General features: G+C 44.2%; 1 protein-coding gene across 3 annotated transcripts in view; it reads right to left on the minus strand.

Annotated features, from left to right (window-relative positions):
* Window positions 1-15633, minus strand: part of DIS3L2 (DIS3 like 3'-5' exoribonuclease 2) — a 359703-nt gene that overhangs the window by 129520 nt on the left and 214550 nt on the right. For all 3 annotated transcript variants that reach the window (XM_082690641.1, XM_082690643.1, XM_082690642.1), the window contains exon 10: window positions 5185-5264. In XM_082690641.1, the coding sequence (XP_082546767.1) occupies window positions 5185-5264 (80 nt within the window). The remainder of the gene's footprint in view (window positions 1-5184; window positions 5265-15633) is intronic.

Genomic DNA, 15633 nt, shown 5'->3' on the forward strand with positions numbered 1-15633 from the left:
GAAGGGGAAAAGGAACAAATGGGAAGAAAGACAGAAGCAGCAGCAGATTCAGGCCACTCTTTTGAGGGTAAAGAGTGTCCATCCTCATGAACACAGCAGGGTGGAAGTTCCTGAGGCGGAGCAGGGCTGAGGAAGCTTCTGTAGGATCACGGAGACCAAAGTTTGCACACGGAGAGGAAGAAGCCAGACCAAGGGGAAATGACAAGTGCCAGGGAGAGTGACTGGTGCAGGGAGATCCACCCAGAGGGAGAAGAGAGCCCAGGGAGGTTCTGGCCTGCTTGCTGGGATTTACCCGAATGTTCAGGCACAAGCTCCAGGACTTCCACGCTCTCTTTTCCTTCCCAGAGGCAGATGCAGAGACATCCTGTCGGAAACTCCTCTAGCACCCATTTTATTGGATTCTCTGGTCAATACCTAGAACACAGGGGCACAGTCTCTCCAGCTCCTACTTCCGCACCGCCTCCAAAGGCATTAGTCGTGACGAGAAATTCTTAGCAGGTGACAAATACAGCTACAAGGGGGAAGTTACACAGTTTGGGAATTCTGTGACATTCTAACAGGCTTTGCTCCTGATCTCTCGTTCCTATTTCCTTGCTGGGACAGAGCTCCCTAGTCCCTCCTCCCTGGGGAAGGGAAAGCCATGCAACCAGGAAGGCAACAAAGGCAAATCAGGCAGGAAGACTGGCGCCCCCTACAGTAAAGCAGGTAACCTGCATTCCAGAGTTCCCTCAGACGGGATGATGGCTGTTCATCTGACGATTTTCTTACAATGTGTCAGTCCGGTAGGATGGCTCCTGCTTTCTTTGCACTCTGTGGGGACAGGAAATAGGAGCAGGTGGCTGAATAGAGAGGGGGTGTGCTCCTTGGGTGGGAATTTCAGTGTTCAGAGATGAAAGCAGCACGGAGAGAGACAGGCGAGACGGATGTGACTATGGGTATCCCGCCCAGGCATTCCCTATGGACTTCTGCTGAGGTGTGGTTAAAGTGTCAAGTCCCCAGAAAGCCTCAAGGAGGAATGGGTTTGTTCGTTCATTCATTCATTCATTCATTCACTCATTGCCCCCCAGTAGTTTCTAGTATATTCACAACGTTGTGCACCTATCAACTATCAAATTTCAGAACATTTTCATCACCCCCAAAAGAACCCCCACACCCATTAGCAGTCATTACTCATTCCCCCCTCTCCCCAGGGTCAAAATCCTTCATTTCTAAGGCCTGGCTAGGATAATGCTGCCACATTCAAAGGCAGAGCACTCACGAGAGAATAAAACATTAGAGAAAGCAGCCATAAGAGAGGCGGGGAACATGAATTCCCTGTAGAATCTGGAGGGGGCCTGGATTGGCTAAGCTGAGTAGAGGTCCTAACAATCTCTCCTTGAGACTGAAGCAAAGCAGTGAGCCTTGTCTAATTGAAGAGAATGGGTTCCTATTACTCTGGACTTGGGTCAGCCCAGTAAGGAGGCTCTGATGTCTGGATACAGGTTGGATACAGGTTAGATACAGTCTGGATACTGTCTGGAGATAGGTTGCCATGTACCTCAGACCTCATAAGGGCAGAAGTGACTGCACAACACAGGCGACAGGCGACAGCTCATGGAAGAACATACAAGATGCTCAGCAGAGGGGTGGTGACGCAAAGGTGACAGCTGTTATGCAGTCCCTTGGGCGTGCTTACGTGAGAGACAAGCCTTGTTCTGGAGCCCCCAACAGGCATACGCGGGACCAAGGGAAGGAAAACTGCAGCAAGACAGCAGCATTTCAGACGACAACAGAGAGGGATTTCCTAATGGTTATGCCATCTTCAGGCCGAATGGGCTGCCCATAAGGTAGAGAGTTAAAATGCAGTCTGGAGAGTCAATAAGTGGACGCTGTGGAGGTAATTTAAAAACCAGAGGGTGATGTGACGACCGTAGCCCTCCACGCCTGAGTGGTGAGGTCAGCTGTGAGGTGTGCTGCAAGTGATCTGTTAGAGTAATAAGACACAGGAGTGTGTGACTCGCCACCTTGAGATTCTGGGTTATCTTTGTAACACCACTCTTGTACACTTGCATTTTCAGTATTTTCTTGAGCAAAAGTGGATTGCTCCATGTTCAAGTCAGCGGGCTGGGTCATGCCCATGGGAACATTTTACTCGAGTGTAGTTTTAAGCTCAGGGAGGCAGGGACTTGGCAGGCTAGATGACTGGTAGAACCCCTTCCAGAGCTGAGATTCCTCAAGGGGAGAGGGCACCCCCTCCTCAGCCAGCTGACATAATCCTGACATCCCGGGGAACAGGTGTCGCTGCCTTTCCACAGAACGGATCTGCAGGCTGTACGGTCGTCTAAGTGTCACACCTACAGGAGATACTGGTCATGAGTCCCAAGGATACATCTGAACTCTAGAGAATGGGACAGTGAGGACTAGATAAGTTACATCTGTTTGAGGGACTCATTTGCACAGAACAGTCATTCAGATGATTTCAGTACATCCAAAGGGAAGTCTGACCTCTATATATTTTCTTTAAATAAAAATGGTTATCGATGAGGTAAATTGGCCCAGACAACATTATTTGCTTCTTGAAACGTTAAACATTTTTTCCTCTAAGCAAAAACTGACACGCACTGGTAACAAATGGAACCAGAACTCAGCCAACTTCACCCCAATCCAAACTGGAATGGACTTTCACTTTTCATCCCCCTGGATAAATAGCCTTGGCAGCAGCCCTTGTCACAAAGGCCAACTGTAGAAGTGCCACCTTAAAACTGCTTGACTGACCCACTCTGGCCTTTTCAGATTCTTCCCTGCCTCCTTCTCCGTGCCCTTCTTCTGCTGCTCTGCCAGATGACTGCTGCTAACGACTCCTTTGGAATGCAGGAACAACTGAGCGGACGGAAGGCATGGGATCACCTGGTGCAGGGTGCTACTGGGCAACCTGTGATTTCTGGCACCTCATCATTCTTTTTGTTTTATTACAAAACTTTTTTTTTCCATTATGAAACTATATTACCACATTAGAAGCATATGGAAGCTAGAGAAAAGAGAAAAATCACTTGGGATCCCATCATTCTAATAAAATCACTGTCTGCATTTTGGTGTGTTGTCTACTTATCTCCAGGGCTCCCTGAGTTATGTGGTTCTATGGATTACATGCATTTCGCTTATTTGGCTCCCCGCCCCTACCTCTGAAAGGGACATGTGACAGCTTAGATAAATATGCACCATCAGATGGTCAACTCCATACAGACACCGTCTCTCCCAAACCAGCTCATCCTCTTGCTGCCCTGGCTTTTCACTTGTAAATTCCATCTCCCCATCATCCAGGCTGAGACTTTTGCTCTGTCTTGGGTAGTGTGAAGACCGCTTTCCCCTCAAACTCAACATCCATTTCCACTGATTCTTCCATCATTACTCCTCTGTCAATCTGCCTTCCCCGCACACCCAGCGCTGTCACCACCTCTAGTCCAGTTACTGCCTACTTCCTGAATGATTCCAATGCTTCTCTGCCTCTACTTCCTCTCCTTCATCTTGTACTGCTACATTAGTTTCTTTGACTGCTCTCCTAGAATAAGAGATTGAAAACAGCTGGTTTTCAATTTTCTGACACAGAACATCCTTTGGCTGGATATTTACAAACAGGTACCATCTGTCCCCCATCTACTTTCCCTGCCCTATCTTTTACTGCTTCCCTCCCAGAAACCTCTGCTGGAAATCTGTCACCCTAGACAGGAGACGTAGTGTGTAGTGCATAGAGTGAGTGGGATAGGACACGTGCCTGCTCTCTGGGTGCCCATGAGAATACCACCCAGGCCAGCTGAGATGTGGTGACAGGTGTTAGACCTTGCCTTTGGCCACTAACAACTATAAAAGTGGACACAATAAATGAAACAACTGTTTTTAAGCATTAGACTCCAGGGCCATGAACCTGGAGAAAAGGGAAATGCAGGAAGTGAGGTTCATTGTCACCTGTCTTCCTGCCTGGGAGCACTTTTCAGACTGAGATCGGGGGAGTGGACTGCACAGTGTGTGACATGCTCAAGCTTTTGCACTTAGCAAATTCCTCAGAAGATGACAAACCAGTCCAGCATTTGCTTTTTTAAGAAGGCTGCTCACACTCTGGATTTTGAAAATCTGTAATTGCTCCAAAATTTCTAGGGGAACTTTTCTGCCTTTACGTGTTATGTTTCTTTCAATTTTCTTTGTTGAAACTACTGGGCAACCTTGCCTACAGTTTCAAGGAGGGCTCCCACTAGAAGATGAAAGCATTCTCTGGCAGTGATGTGTTCTGTCTCTTAGCCTCCTATCTGCTAATCTTCACTGCCTGCTCCAGTTGAGAAGAGATCACACTATGTGGAGTTGTACATCAATGAAATACATGAACACCTCTGCAAAGTCTTAGAAGACTTCGCCACAGACTGAAACCCCAAGGGTAGGTGGCCGACAGGCCCATGGCAGTGGTGAAGCCATATCCAGAACAACTGAAGCCAAGGCAGTCCCCTAGATGCCATCCTAGAGAGGGGCAGGAAATAGCAAAAGCCGAGAAGTACCACATGGGAGGGGCATTAGAACAGGGATTGCCAGGGTTTGCTTTTCTCACATCCCACACACACTTTCCCTCCCCCTCCCCCACCGTAGTTTTTAAATCCCATACTCTTCCCTGCTTGGGTCCATCCCCAAAGAATGTTTAAAGAGCCCCTACCAGCTGCCTTTCATTATCTGCTGGACACATGAAGACCTGCAGGAGCAGGTCCAGCTTTTCCAGCGCAGGGGCAGAGGGCATTCAGCAGGAAGGTGGACCCACTGCTGAGTATGCCTTTGGAGAGTACCCCCCAAATCATCCTACTCTATTGGTAAATGCAGGTAAAGAACCAATGCTTCTCTGAAGCAGAGGTTAAGGGCTTTTTTCTTGAACATATGACACCCAACTCCAACTTCCTGAAGAGCCAAGGCCTAGAAGTAGTTCTTCTGCTTTCATTGCTGCAGCAACTGAGGCCCGAAGAGTCCCAGTGAGAGGACCTTTCTTATTCTCACCCTCATCAGAGTCACCACAGGAACACAATCTTTTAAGTCCCATATGGCGCAGGCCCAGGAACAAAGCAAACCCAACCCTACACATTATATTGTTTGGGGAGTATGCAGCTGCCAGGCTGATCAGAAAGGTATGCAGACAGCCCACTACCCAGAAAGGTATAGAAATTTCCAGCCTACCATCAGCAAGTGGCTTGCAGGAGAGGGCATCATCGAGGTCACGGGCAGTTGATGGGTCAATGGTGAAGATACAGTCTTTCCTAGGAAGGATTGAAGATAGGATTAGCAATGCCACAAACACCAGAGTCTTCAAACCACTGCACTAGAGTTTTAGAGAACAGTTACTTTGCAAATGTGCAAATGGCAGGCAAAGGGAAGAGTAGCTTCTGTCATGGCTCTCTGAAAAGGAGATCTTTAGTCACCTGTGAGACAGGAGAGACAAATTCAGGAAGCTCCTGTCTCCATCGTGTCTCCGAGGGTCTTCCGCTTCCTGTGAATGGGCACCTACTTCTCCTTGAGCCTGAGCAAGAGGAAGTGTGAATGGGTAGAGTGAGGGGGCTTCCACACACGAGGCTTCCCAGAAAGAGTTCTCTGACATGAGGAGCAAGTGCCTTTGGTAAATTACTCTCCGAAGGTCAGTTCTTGCTTCTGCCTCCCTCGTCCTCAGTGGCTAATGGGAACCTGCCCTTCAAGGATCTATGTGAGGATGTCTCACTGCTCCTTCTCCTATCTCGCTGAAATGGGGGTTGGCCAAAGAATAAGTCACCTGACTTGTTGTGACAAAGGGAATAGGACCCAACAATAAGTTTTACCAAACAACAACAACAACAACAAAACAAAACAACAACCTAGGGCCATACAGTTAGCCGTAATACGAGTATGTTTGGAAACGTACCCAGTCAGGTTGTTTCTATGGACTGATCGTATACTTCACCCAAGCTCACGGAATCAGTATGCCCTCTCCCCCTTTATCGTCATATGGTACCTCTGTGCATATCTCCCTCTTAATCTTTGAAGTGCTGGGACATTCTCATTCTGCTGTAGGGCTTCCAGCCACCCATCCACCCACATAAATACCCACGGTTTGGGCAGTCTGTCCACAGTTCCCACGCCCTGCCTCACTAGTTGGTACCCTCTAGGCTCACTAGCTGGTGCCCTCTGCTCCCAGGCTCACTAGTTGGTGCCCTCTGCTGCCACTGGACTCTTCCCAAGTTCTCCCTCCACATTCTCCAGTACGAGCAGTGACACTGCTGTCACACCCCGGTCTCCTTGGATGCCTCAGCGCTGACGGGAAGCAGCCTGCTTCCCAACAATCAGACTGGCTTGCTTCATACAAACTTCTTTCCTTGGGTTGCTCCTCTGCTTAAAGTGTCCCCAAAGCCCTCAGAGGCTGCCAAGCTGGCTCTGTAACCTTCTGCGTAATAACTCTCAGCAGCCCACTCTGACCTCTTACGGTGATCAGCTCACTCCTGCAGTAGCTTGATTCTAGGACAGTACCGTTTCTAAGATGCTCCATCAATTTGACAATACCTTTTTAGGGAAACAAAACCCCTACCATAGTAAATATATACATTGATTTTAATGTATCTCAGGATTTGAGAAATGTCAAAATGGTAAAAAGAAAGCTAGATTCTTAAATGGTAAATGAATATACAGAGAAGCAAACTGTGCACCTCTACACAAGGGAAAGGTAATTAGCAACAAGAAGGAACAAATTGCTCCTACATATAACAACTTGGAATCTCAAAGTTACTATGCTAAGTTAAAAACACCATTCTCATGAGTTTACATGATGTATATAATTCAATTTCTATGAACATTCTCAAAAAGACAGAACTATATGACCACAGATCTGTGGTTGCCAGGGGCTGAGGGCACCTGGTCTGGGAGACCATAGCTTTCCTGTATCTTGACTATTATGGTGGTTACATGAGTCTATAGGTGTCTTAAAATTCATGTAACTGTACAACAAGTAAAGGTCAACTTTACTGTTTATTAACTTAAAGACTGTTTTTAAAAAAAGATTTTATTTATTTATTTGAGAAAGTGTGTGTGCAAGCAGGGAGAGGGGCAGAGAGGTAGGGAGGCAGAGGTGGAGGGAGAGGGACAAAATCCCAAACAGACTCTACACTGAATGTGGCGCCTAATGTGGGGCTCGATCTCAACCCCAAGATCGTGACCTGAGCTGAAACCAGGTGACACTTAACTGATGGAGCCACCTGGGTGCCACTAAAAATAAAAAATTTTAAACATGATTTTTGAATCAAGGAAAGTAAAAAAGTATGTGTTCATTATTAATAGAGTTGATGAATAGGTGCTGGAATTACTAACATTTTCCTTTATGCTTTTCCATATTTTTTCAAAAATTTCACTACAACTTATTTTCATAAATGGAAAAAATTAGCATTGTAGATAATCTCCCCCAAACAAAAATAATTGTCCATCACGTACATAATAATGCTTATAAAGACACGTAGCAACCTTGTAGACTCGTACTATAGAATACAGTCACTAGCTTTAAAATGATGAGTGGTGTAGAACTATAAACTCACTGGTATATGGAGAGAAGAGGGTGAGGAAAGTTGGGTGCGACTTTCAAGGTGAAGGACAAAGAGTATTTAGAGCGCAGTCCTAGGAGAATGGCTTCTCAGGACATCCAATCTTCTCACTAAACAGATGAAGAAGAGGTGCTCACAGTAGGGAGAACACCAGTGTGGAAGTCTTGGGATATAAAGAAATAATTTCTGTTACACCATATAAAAGAAGATGTAATTATGGCACAGTGCCAGATGAAAAGAGAAACACCAGATGTCCCCTGGAAAGAAGCTCCCTGAAGGCTGTGTTGGCAACTCTCAAGTGTTTGCTGAATGAATGCACGCACGCTGACAGGAAGGGACAGGGAAATAAAATCAATCCTAACACCAAAGTAATGGGCTCTGAATTGATGAGGATATTGAACTTGATTCACAAGGCAGGGAAGGAACTGACTGCTTGTTTCTTTTTGTAGCCCCCACAAAAGCTGGCAAAATGCTTTATATGTACACTGAGTACTCAATAAATACTTGTTAAACTGAAAGTAAAATGTCAGACTTGGAGGAGGGAATGTTTTGATCCTCCTTCCTTAGTGTCATCATAAGAAGCCAAAAGAATGTCCCTTTAGTCAAAAATCAAAAAGAACACTGTTAGCTTGGTGGGGGCCACAGCTGACTGGCTTACTTAGATTGTTGAGAAGGAAGTTATGTTTTCTTAAAATTAAATGTCTCTGGGTGCTTTGACTTTTATTTCAGTGAATGAATAAATGATGCCCACTAAAACATTACAGCGCCCAATTGGTGCAGACATACGTGACAGAGTAAAATTTCAGGGCTTTGGTTTTAATTTGTCAATTTCTTTAAGAGGACTCACTGGAGAAAAATCTTCGACTAGCCTGAACACTCAAACCAACTCTCTACTACTTTTTATTTTTTAATCTGCTCTTAAACCAGAAACATGAAAGTCAAAATTAAAACAATTCTGAGGAACAGCAACCAGGAAGGCTTGCTAGAAAGACATACCATCCAAATATTATCTTTGTTCATGAGTCAGCAAACTATAGCCACAGACCAAAAAGGGCCTGCGACCTGTTTTTGAATGACCTGTGGGATAAGAATGGTTTTGCATTTCTTAATGGTTGGGGAAAAACCAAAAGAAAAATGTGTTTCGTGACATGGGGAAATCATATGAAATTTGAATTTCAGTATCCATAAATGAACATATAGCCATGCTTTTTGGATACAATGGCAGAGCTGAGTAGTTATGACAGAGACTGTCTACTTAACATTATCTATCTGGCCCTTAACAGAAGGTTTCCTGACCCATTTTATATCAATGATCCTCAGTGAACCAAGTTTTGTTTTTTGTTTTTGTTTTTTTCTTAAAGGTCTGATGATTAAATCAGTTTGGGAAAAGCTGAGTCAATTTCTTAATTGAGGGACTTTTAGAGCCTTCAGTGTGCTGCTGCTGTGCAAGTCTTGCCATACCTATTGGATCTAGGCTATTTATTCCTTTTATTTTTGTTGTTGTTGTTTTTTGGTAGTGTGTTTTTGTTTTTGTTTTGTTTTGTTTTGTTTTAGTGGTAGAGCATCTCCCAGAAGCAACAGGTTCCGCAGGAGATAGCCCTTTGAGAAGTGATGAACCAGATCCCACACAGGCCTCCAGTGGAGTCCTTATCTCAGACGGAGCCTTGCCATCAAGCCTGCCCCAGGGATCATGGCAAGAAGCCAATAGAATGGCCAGGCTGTCCACTGCGGGTAAGCCGATGAGGGCTTTGTTTCATCCACTCTCTCGGGGCCTCTTTTATGAGGGCTTCTGGAGGAAGTTTATTCAGGGCAAGGACCCACTCCTACCCTCTTGAGTTAATGGTTTGTTTATATCTTTTATGAGTCCTTCTTTGCTTTGGCTTCTAGGAACTCAGAAAACTACTGTGACCCACCTCAAAAGAATCTTGTTTGGGGGCACCTGGGTGGCTCAGTGGGTTAAAGCCTCTGCCTTTGGCTCAGGTCATGATCCCAGGGTCCTGGGATCAAGCCCCACATCAGGCTCTCTGCTCAGCAGGGAGCTGCTTCCTCCTCTCTCTCTCTGCCTGCCTCTCTGCCTACTTGTGATCTCTGTCTGTCAAATAAATAAATAAAATCTTTTTAAAAAAAAAAAGAATCTTGTTTGTCATCTGGACTCTTGTGAATTCACCTTCATCCTGGTTGTGACTAATTATCCCACTTACATACTCCTTTTGACTTGTATCCTAATTTTAAAAAATTAACTGCATTATATGTATGCCTGCTAGCTCCCTTAAACTTTTTTTTTTTTAACAGTACAGTATAAGCATGTACATGTACAGATTAAGGGGTCACAACATTTCAGAATCACATTGAAGGGGACACTGGATGAAAAGAAGACATTCAGTATGGGCTACTAAAAGAACTAACTTCTAGACAGAGTGAAACTTGGAGAGCTCCCAACAAGTATTTGTAGTGTAGCCGAGCCCTCCAAACTCCCTTGCTCACTATGGAAAATTGGGAGAAGCAAGGGAACAGTGAGTGACCCTGACAAACCCCAGTCCTCAGCGCTGAGAGCCAGTGATTTAGTCTGTGGTCATCGCCACAGTTACGAAGCGGCCACGATGTGGTGCATGTGGGCTCCTAGCCGTAGCCACAGCAGCCGGGAGCTGCTGGCCTCCGCACTCGGGAACCTGGCCCCACAGGGGTGGCGCACTGTGCAGCTGTTACACTCTGGTAACATGCTGGGGCTTTTACTGGCTCCTTTTCTGGAAGGCTTTGGTCTCACAACCTGCAGGGAGCAGCCTGGCCTGCCAGCGTTTAGAACCTGTGAGACCAAATATTTAAAGAGTTCCGCAACAATGGTTAGAAAGAAGGTAACCCTGACCCACAGGAAATCAAGTGCCAGGTGGGGGAGGGAAAGAACGAGACTCCAGTTCATGAGGCTGCAGAATTCCAATTCAGCGCAACTGTTATGTAACCCAAATTTCTGAAGGCACATGACTGAAGGGCTTAGTACAACTTTTTAAAGGGACAGAAAGCTTCTAAGATTGTCCTTCTCAAAGCCATGTGTCCAGGAAAAGAAGACAGGAAAAGTAAGTGAAAGCTTTCTCTAATCCCTTAAGACCTTGCCCAAGAATCCCAGGAAATCAAACCATAGAAAGAATTTCTGTTCCTCTGTCACTCACACACTCTTCCTCTGACCCTGCATCCTCTCCCTCCTCAAGGCACCTGCCCATCTGCCTCCTCACAGCTGGAGGCAGCTGGCTCGTCTCCATGGCGACACTGCCTCACCACTTTGTCACCTCTTCATCTCCTTCACCTCGCTGGAGTCTGGCCTCAGCCCTTACCCGGGGGAAAAAAAAAAAAAAAAGGATGAAATCGCTCTCCCTAAGGTCACAAGTAGTGCCAGGTTAATCACCTTAAAGCATGTGTCTGGTCAAAAACCTTTATCCACTCCTTACTGAGTAAAATAGAAATTCAGTTTGGAATTCAGAACCTTTCATGACATGGCCCCAACCTGTATTTTTTTCTAGCTGGTCTGCATAGTCCCAACATGAGTCTTTTGTGCTGAACTTTCCTCTGTGCCCTCTGGTCTCTGAAACACTGTGCTGTTCCTGACACACAGATGTTCACTCAGCCCATCTCCAATGTCTGGGACCAACCTAGCTTTGAAAAGACTGGCTACACGAAGCTACCTTTTTTCCAGGGAACCTTCTGTGGTTCCACCCGGTGGAGAGATCTTCTGGTCTGCTGTCCCACCCATGTCTGCAGCCTGCCCCTCTCTGGTGGTGCTGGTCATTGTCACCAGCATGCTGGTGGGGACTGAGGCACAGGCCTTCTCCCTGTGACAGGGCTGGACACGCCTCAAGGTCTGGCTCTGTGTCTCCTCCAGCACGCTGAAGGCACACATGATAAGCGAAGGAGCAAACAACCAGAAGGTCTCGTTAGCACTTTTCCATTCAACTCTGCTGCGGCATCTTGAGAAATACATTTAGGATTAGAACTCATGACCTCCTGGCGTGCAAGCCTGTGGTCACACCACAGTGTTATTTTTTCCAAGGGTGTCCTTTTCTGTCTTCATCTCATCTTCTTTTCTCATAAAACAATGTTTTACAAACTGTGGTTCAGGGCCCATCTCCAGACTAACAAAATTTCAAGGGGCCCTCCTCTCCTCTGTCCGTGACTCTCAGTTTATGTCTTCTTGATAGCAAGCAATTCTGCTGTGAAGGATCTGGGTCAGTGCTGGTGAATGGGTGAAAAGGGATGGAAAAATTTTAAGAAATAACCTTAAGAGGTTAAAGAATATGATCTTTACACAAACACTTTCCTTGATGAGACGAGTCTACACAGAAACCAGAAAATGTTATATAAACTATAGCAGGAAAAAAAGCTAATAGCCAGAGCACTCATCCACGGGCTACCAGGTAGAGAGCCCAGCCGGAAGGGCGCTGGACAGTCTAGTTGACAAGTCAAATGCTGAATTCGTCTGAGCTTCCATTTCTATTTGACTTTTCTGAGGCAAAGGGAGCTGAGAGTATTGTCCAAACTGATGGCTGCCCCCTGTGGTGTGGCAGGGCTGGACCTTTATTTTTCCTGATGGCAGCTGTGGAAATGTTAATACTCTTTCACTCAGCCCTCCCACCACAACAGATGCTACAAAGTCTGACACAAATCCCAGATTTTTCAGAACAGAAAAAGACTAAGGTCTATTTAAAGCAGAAAGAGACCTTGGTCCATCTGTCCCTCTCTCCCCTATGAGTGATGAAGTGACCCATCTGAGACCAGAGAGCAAGCTGACGAAACAGAGTGCTGCTCTGGGGAGCCTGTTTTGTACGGAACTCCGGGTTTTTAACCTAGGGCCCACAGAAGGCTGATCTCAAGTGTCAGCAAAATTCCAGACCAAGTGAATGTAGTTGTTAGGTTACTTTCTAAAGGACACAGGATGAGACTGAATCAGAATCAACTGAAATGGTCTTCTCCGTCACATTCCCTCACTTACTGACCTCTCATTCTTTGCCAGTTTTTGTACTTCAACAATCAACACTCTGGAGCAGAGGCCATGTGATAAGGGAGCCAGGGAAAACCATGGTTTCAACTCAAAGAATGTGCTAAAGTTTTCTTCCCCTCAATTTTCATTTTATTTAAACTTTTAGGGAAGTTGAAAGAACCCTGTAGGATGAACATCCATAAACTTTTCACCAAGATTCATCAAATGTCAACACTTTTTCCATATTTGCTTTATCTTTCTCTCTCTAACCCTTCCCCTACATATATTTAGATTTTTTTTTTCACATCTGAACTGTTTAAACTTATGTTGCAGAGATGGTATTTTACTCCTCCACACTTTAGCATGCATTTTCTAACTCTAAGGGCCTTCCTCTACAGAACCACAATATTGTTTCCATAGACAAGAAGACTAATAATCCCCTACAATCGACTTACAGATCATATTCAAATGTCTTCAAATGTCCCCCCAAAGTTTCTTTAGCTCTTTGCTTCCCTGCTGATCTAGGATCTAATCAAGATTTACACATAGTATTTGGTAGTTATGTCTCTTTCGTCTGTTTGATGTGGAACTGTCCATCCTTTCTTTCTTTTCAATGTAACACTGCTTTTTGAAGAGTCCAGGCCAGATGCCTTGTAGGATGTCTTACGTTCTGGATTTATCAGCTTGTTTCCTCGTGGAAGGTAGAAGAAAGGAAGGGGCAGAAGGAAATCAAATGTGGTAAAGTTCATCTTCTCTGAATTTCCCAAATAGAAAGTTGGGATTTAAGTCTCAACTAGATTCAGAGTGAACATTCTAGGTTGAATACTTCACAGGTGGCAGTGTGTACTTATATTGCCTTTCTTCAGAAGGCACAAACTGTCAGGCTATGGCATTTGATTACTTGGTTAAAGTGCTGATACCCAGTTTTTTCTGTGGAATAATTTCATCGGTAGAATAGAACTTTCAGATAATGTGAATATCTTGTTCTCAAAGAAACCTTGGAGCAATGATTTTAGCATCCACTGGGGATTTTTGCCTGAATTGCTAGAAGTCTGCAAGTTATAAAATGGTGCTTTTCAGCTCCTATAATAAATACATTTACTAGCGGGCTCTCTTCTGTCAAGAGCTTTTCGTGCTATGTTCCCAATGTTTGTTTTATTTTGAATATCATTATAGATTCACTGATTTTTTTTTTTTTAAGAGAGGGAGAGAGTGGGGTGGGAGGTAGGGAGAGCAAAATGAGAGGGGGAGAGAGACTCTTAAGCAGACTCCATACCCAGCACAGAGCCCGATGCCTGTCTCAAGCTCAGTGTCATAACCCTGAGATCAGGATCTGAACCAAAACCAAGAGTCAAACATTTAACCAACCAAGCCACCCAAGCACCCCCATATTCACTGATTTTTTATTTTTGATTCAATGTATTATAATATATTTTACCATTACTATTCTTTCTGATACTCAAATTGAAGCAAATTAGGCTGGTAGGAGCTCTTTCAAGTGATCTCCTGTGTCCTTGTGGTGTGCCTTCCCTAATAAATCCTTGAGCCCTTCTATGCTTTTTTGCATAGGAAATGTTTTAGGCTCACCTTACATATTTCCTACCCCAGACTAATAATCACCCACCTCCCTATGGAGCCCTGATTCCTTCTGGCCAGGAATGAATGATATTTAAAAATCAATATAGGGCACTAGATTGCTGTGCTCATTATTACTGAAGTATCATGGCTTCTAGGCCCTTTTAGTAGGACAATTAGAAAATACTGAGTTAAATGATAGAAATTGCTGATATTGGACTACCTGTGGCCTAAAAATTGGCAATTGCAGTAGTTCAACCTAACATACTTTTTAAAAATCATGAGTTCATATTGACACTATGATCAACTGATAACTAATATCACAGAGTTCTTCTCAACTTCTTCTTTCTTCATTCTCCCAATGAGAACTTCGGCACCCAACGGCCTCAACATTCTAAACTGTTTCAGAATTATAATTCCAACACACTAGCAACAAAGAACGTATTAAGATTTCTTTGGAGTTTGATCCTTAGAATATGGTCACTAAGAGTATACAGTTGGAGTGCTCAAAACTATACTGCTGAAATTATTGGAATTAATTCTTTTTTCTGTATGTGGTGATGCTATGCATTTGATAAACATTGGGACCACTTATTTTTGTTTTATGTCAATTTTAGAGATTTTGCTTTTACTTCAAGACTTGATTTCATTTTATCAATTTACATTTAAAACATTTAAATGGTTCAAAGTTCAAGTGTACTCACAAAAATCTTACTGACATCTCTACCTTCCTACCTTGTTCCTGCCTATCGCCTAGAGATAACTATTTTCATCACATTCTGCTGTATCCTGTGTTCCAGCTTTTCTTTTTGATACTTTTTCTTTTTTTAATTAAAAATTTTTATTTATTTATTTGAGAGAGAGCATGAGAGAAGGCTCAAGCAGGGGGGAGGGGAAGAGGGATAGGGAGAAGCAGACTCCCATCCAAGGACCCCAGGATCATGACCTGAACCGAAGACAGACTCTTAACCTACTGAGCCACGTAGGTGCTCTGATATCCTTTCTTCCTCTCTTCCTTCTTACAGAAACAGTCAAATACTACAAACTCTTCTGCAACTTGATTTTTTTCACTTAACAATAAATCCTGGAAATTACTTCATATCAGTCCAGAGACTAGAATCATAGAATCATCACAATTCGAAGTTCTGTGGAAGTCACCCTAGTCAAAATTTTATCCCCCAAATGACTCCTAGAGTCAATCGGACAGATCAACTCACATCTAGAATATTGGGAATAGGGGTGGGTAGTAAAGTTCATTGCCCCCTTAGGCCAGTCAATCAACTTCGAGAGCTCTATCAGAAAGTAACTTCATATGCTAAACTGACAACTGATTCTGAAAAACTTCATAATTTAGCTACTTGTAGCCCTGAAGAATTAAAGCTGGCTCTGCCGTTCACCATGCAGCCCTTCGAACATGACTCTTCTCAAGAAATAGGCCCATCTCTTTCTTGTTCCAAAGGGTTTATAATTGTGTATAACTGTAGTTATTTTCATAATAATTTTCACTTATTTTGTGTCAAGAACAAATCG

The sequence above is a fragment of the Mustela nivalis genome (genome assembly GCF_964662115.1).
Source record: "Mustela nivalis genome assembly, chromosome: 11".
Lineage (NCBI taxonomy): Eukaryota > Metazoa > Chordata > Mammalia > Carnivora > Mustelidae > Mustela > Mustela nivalis.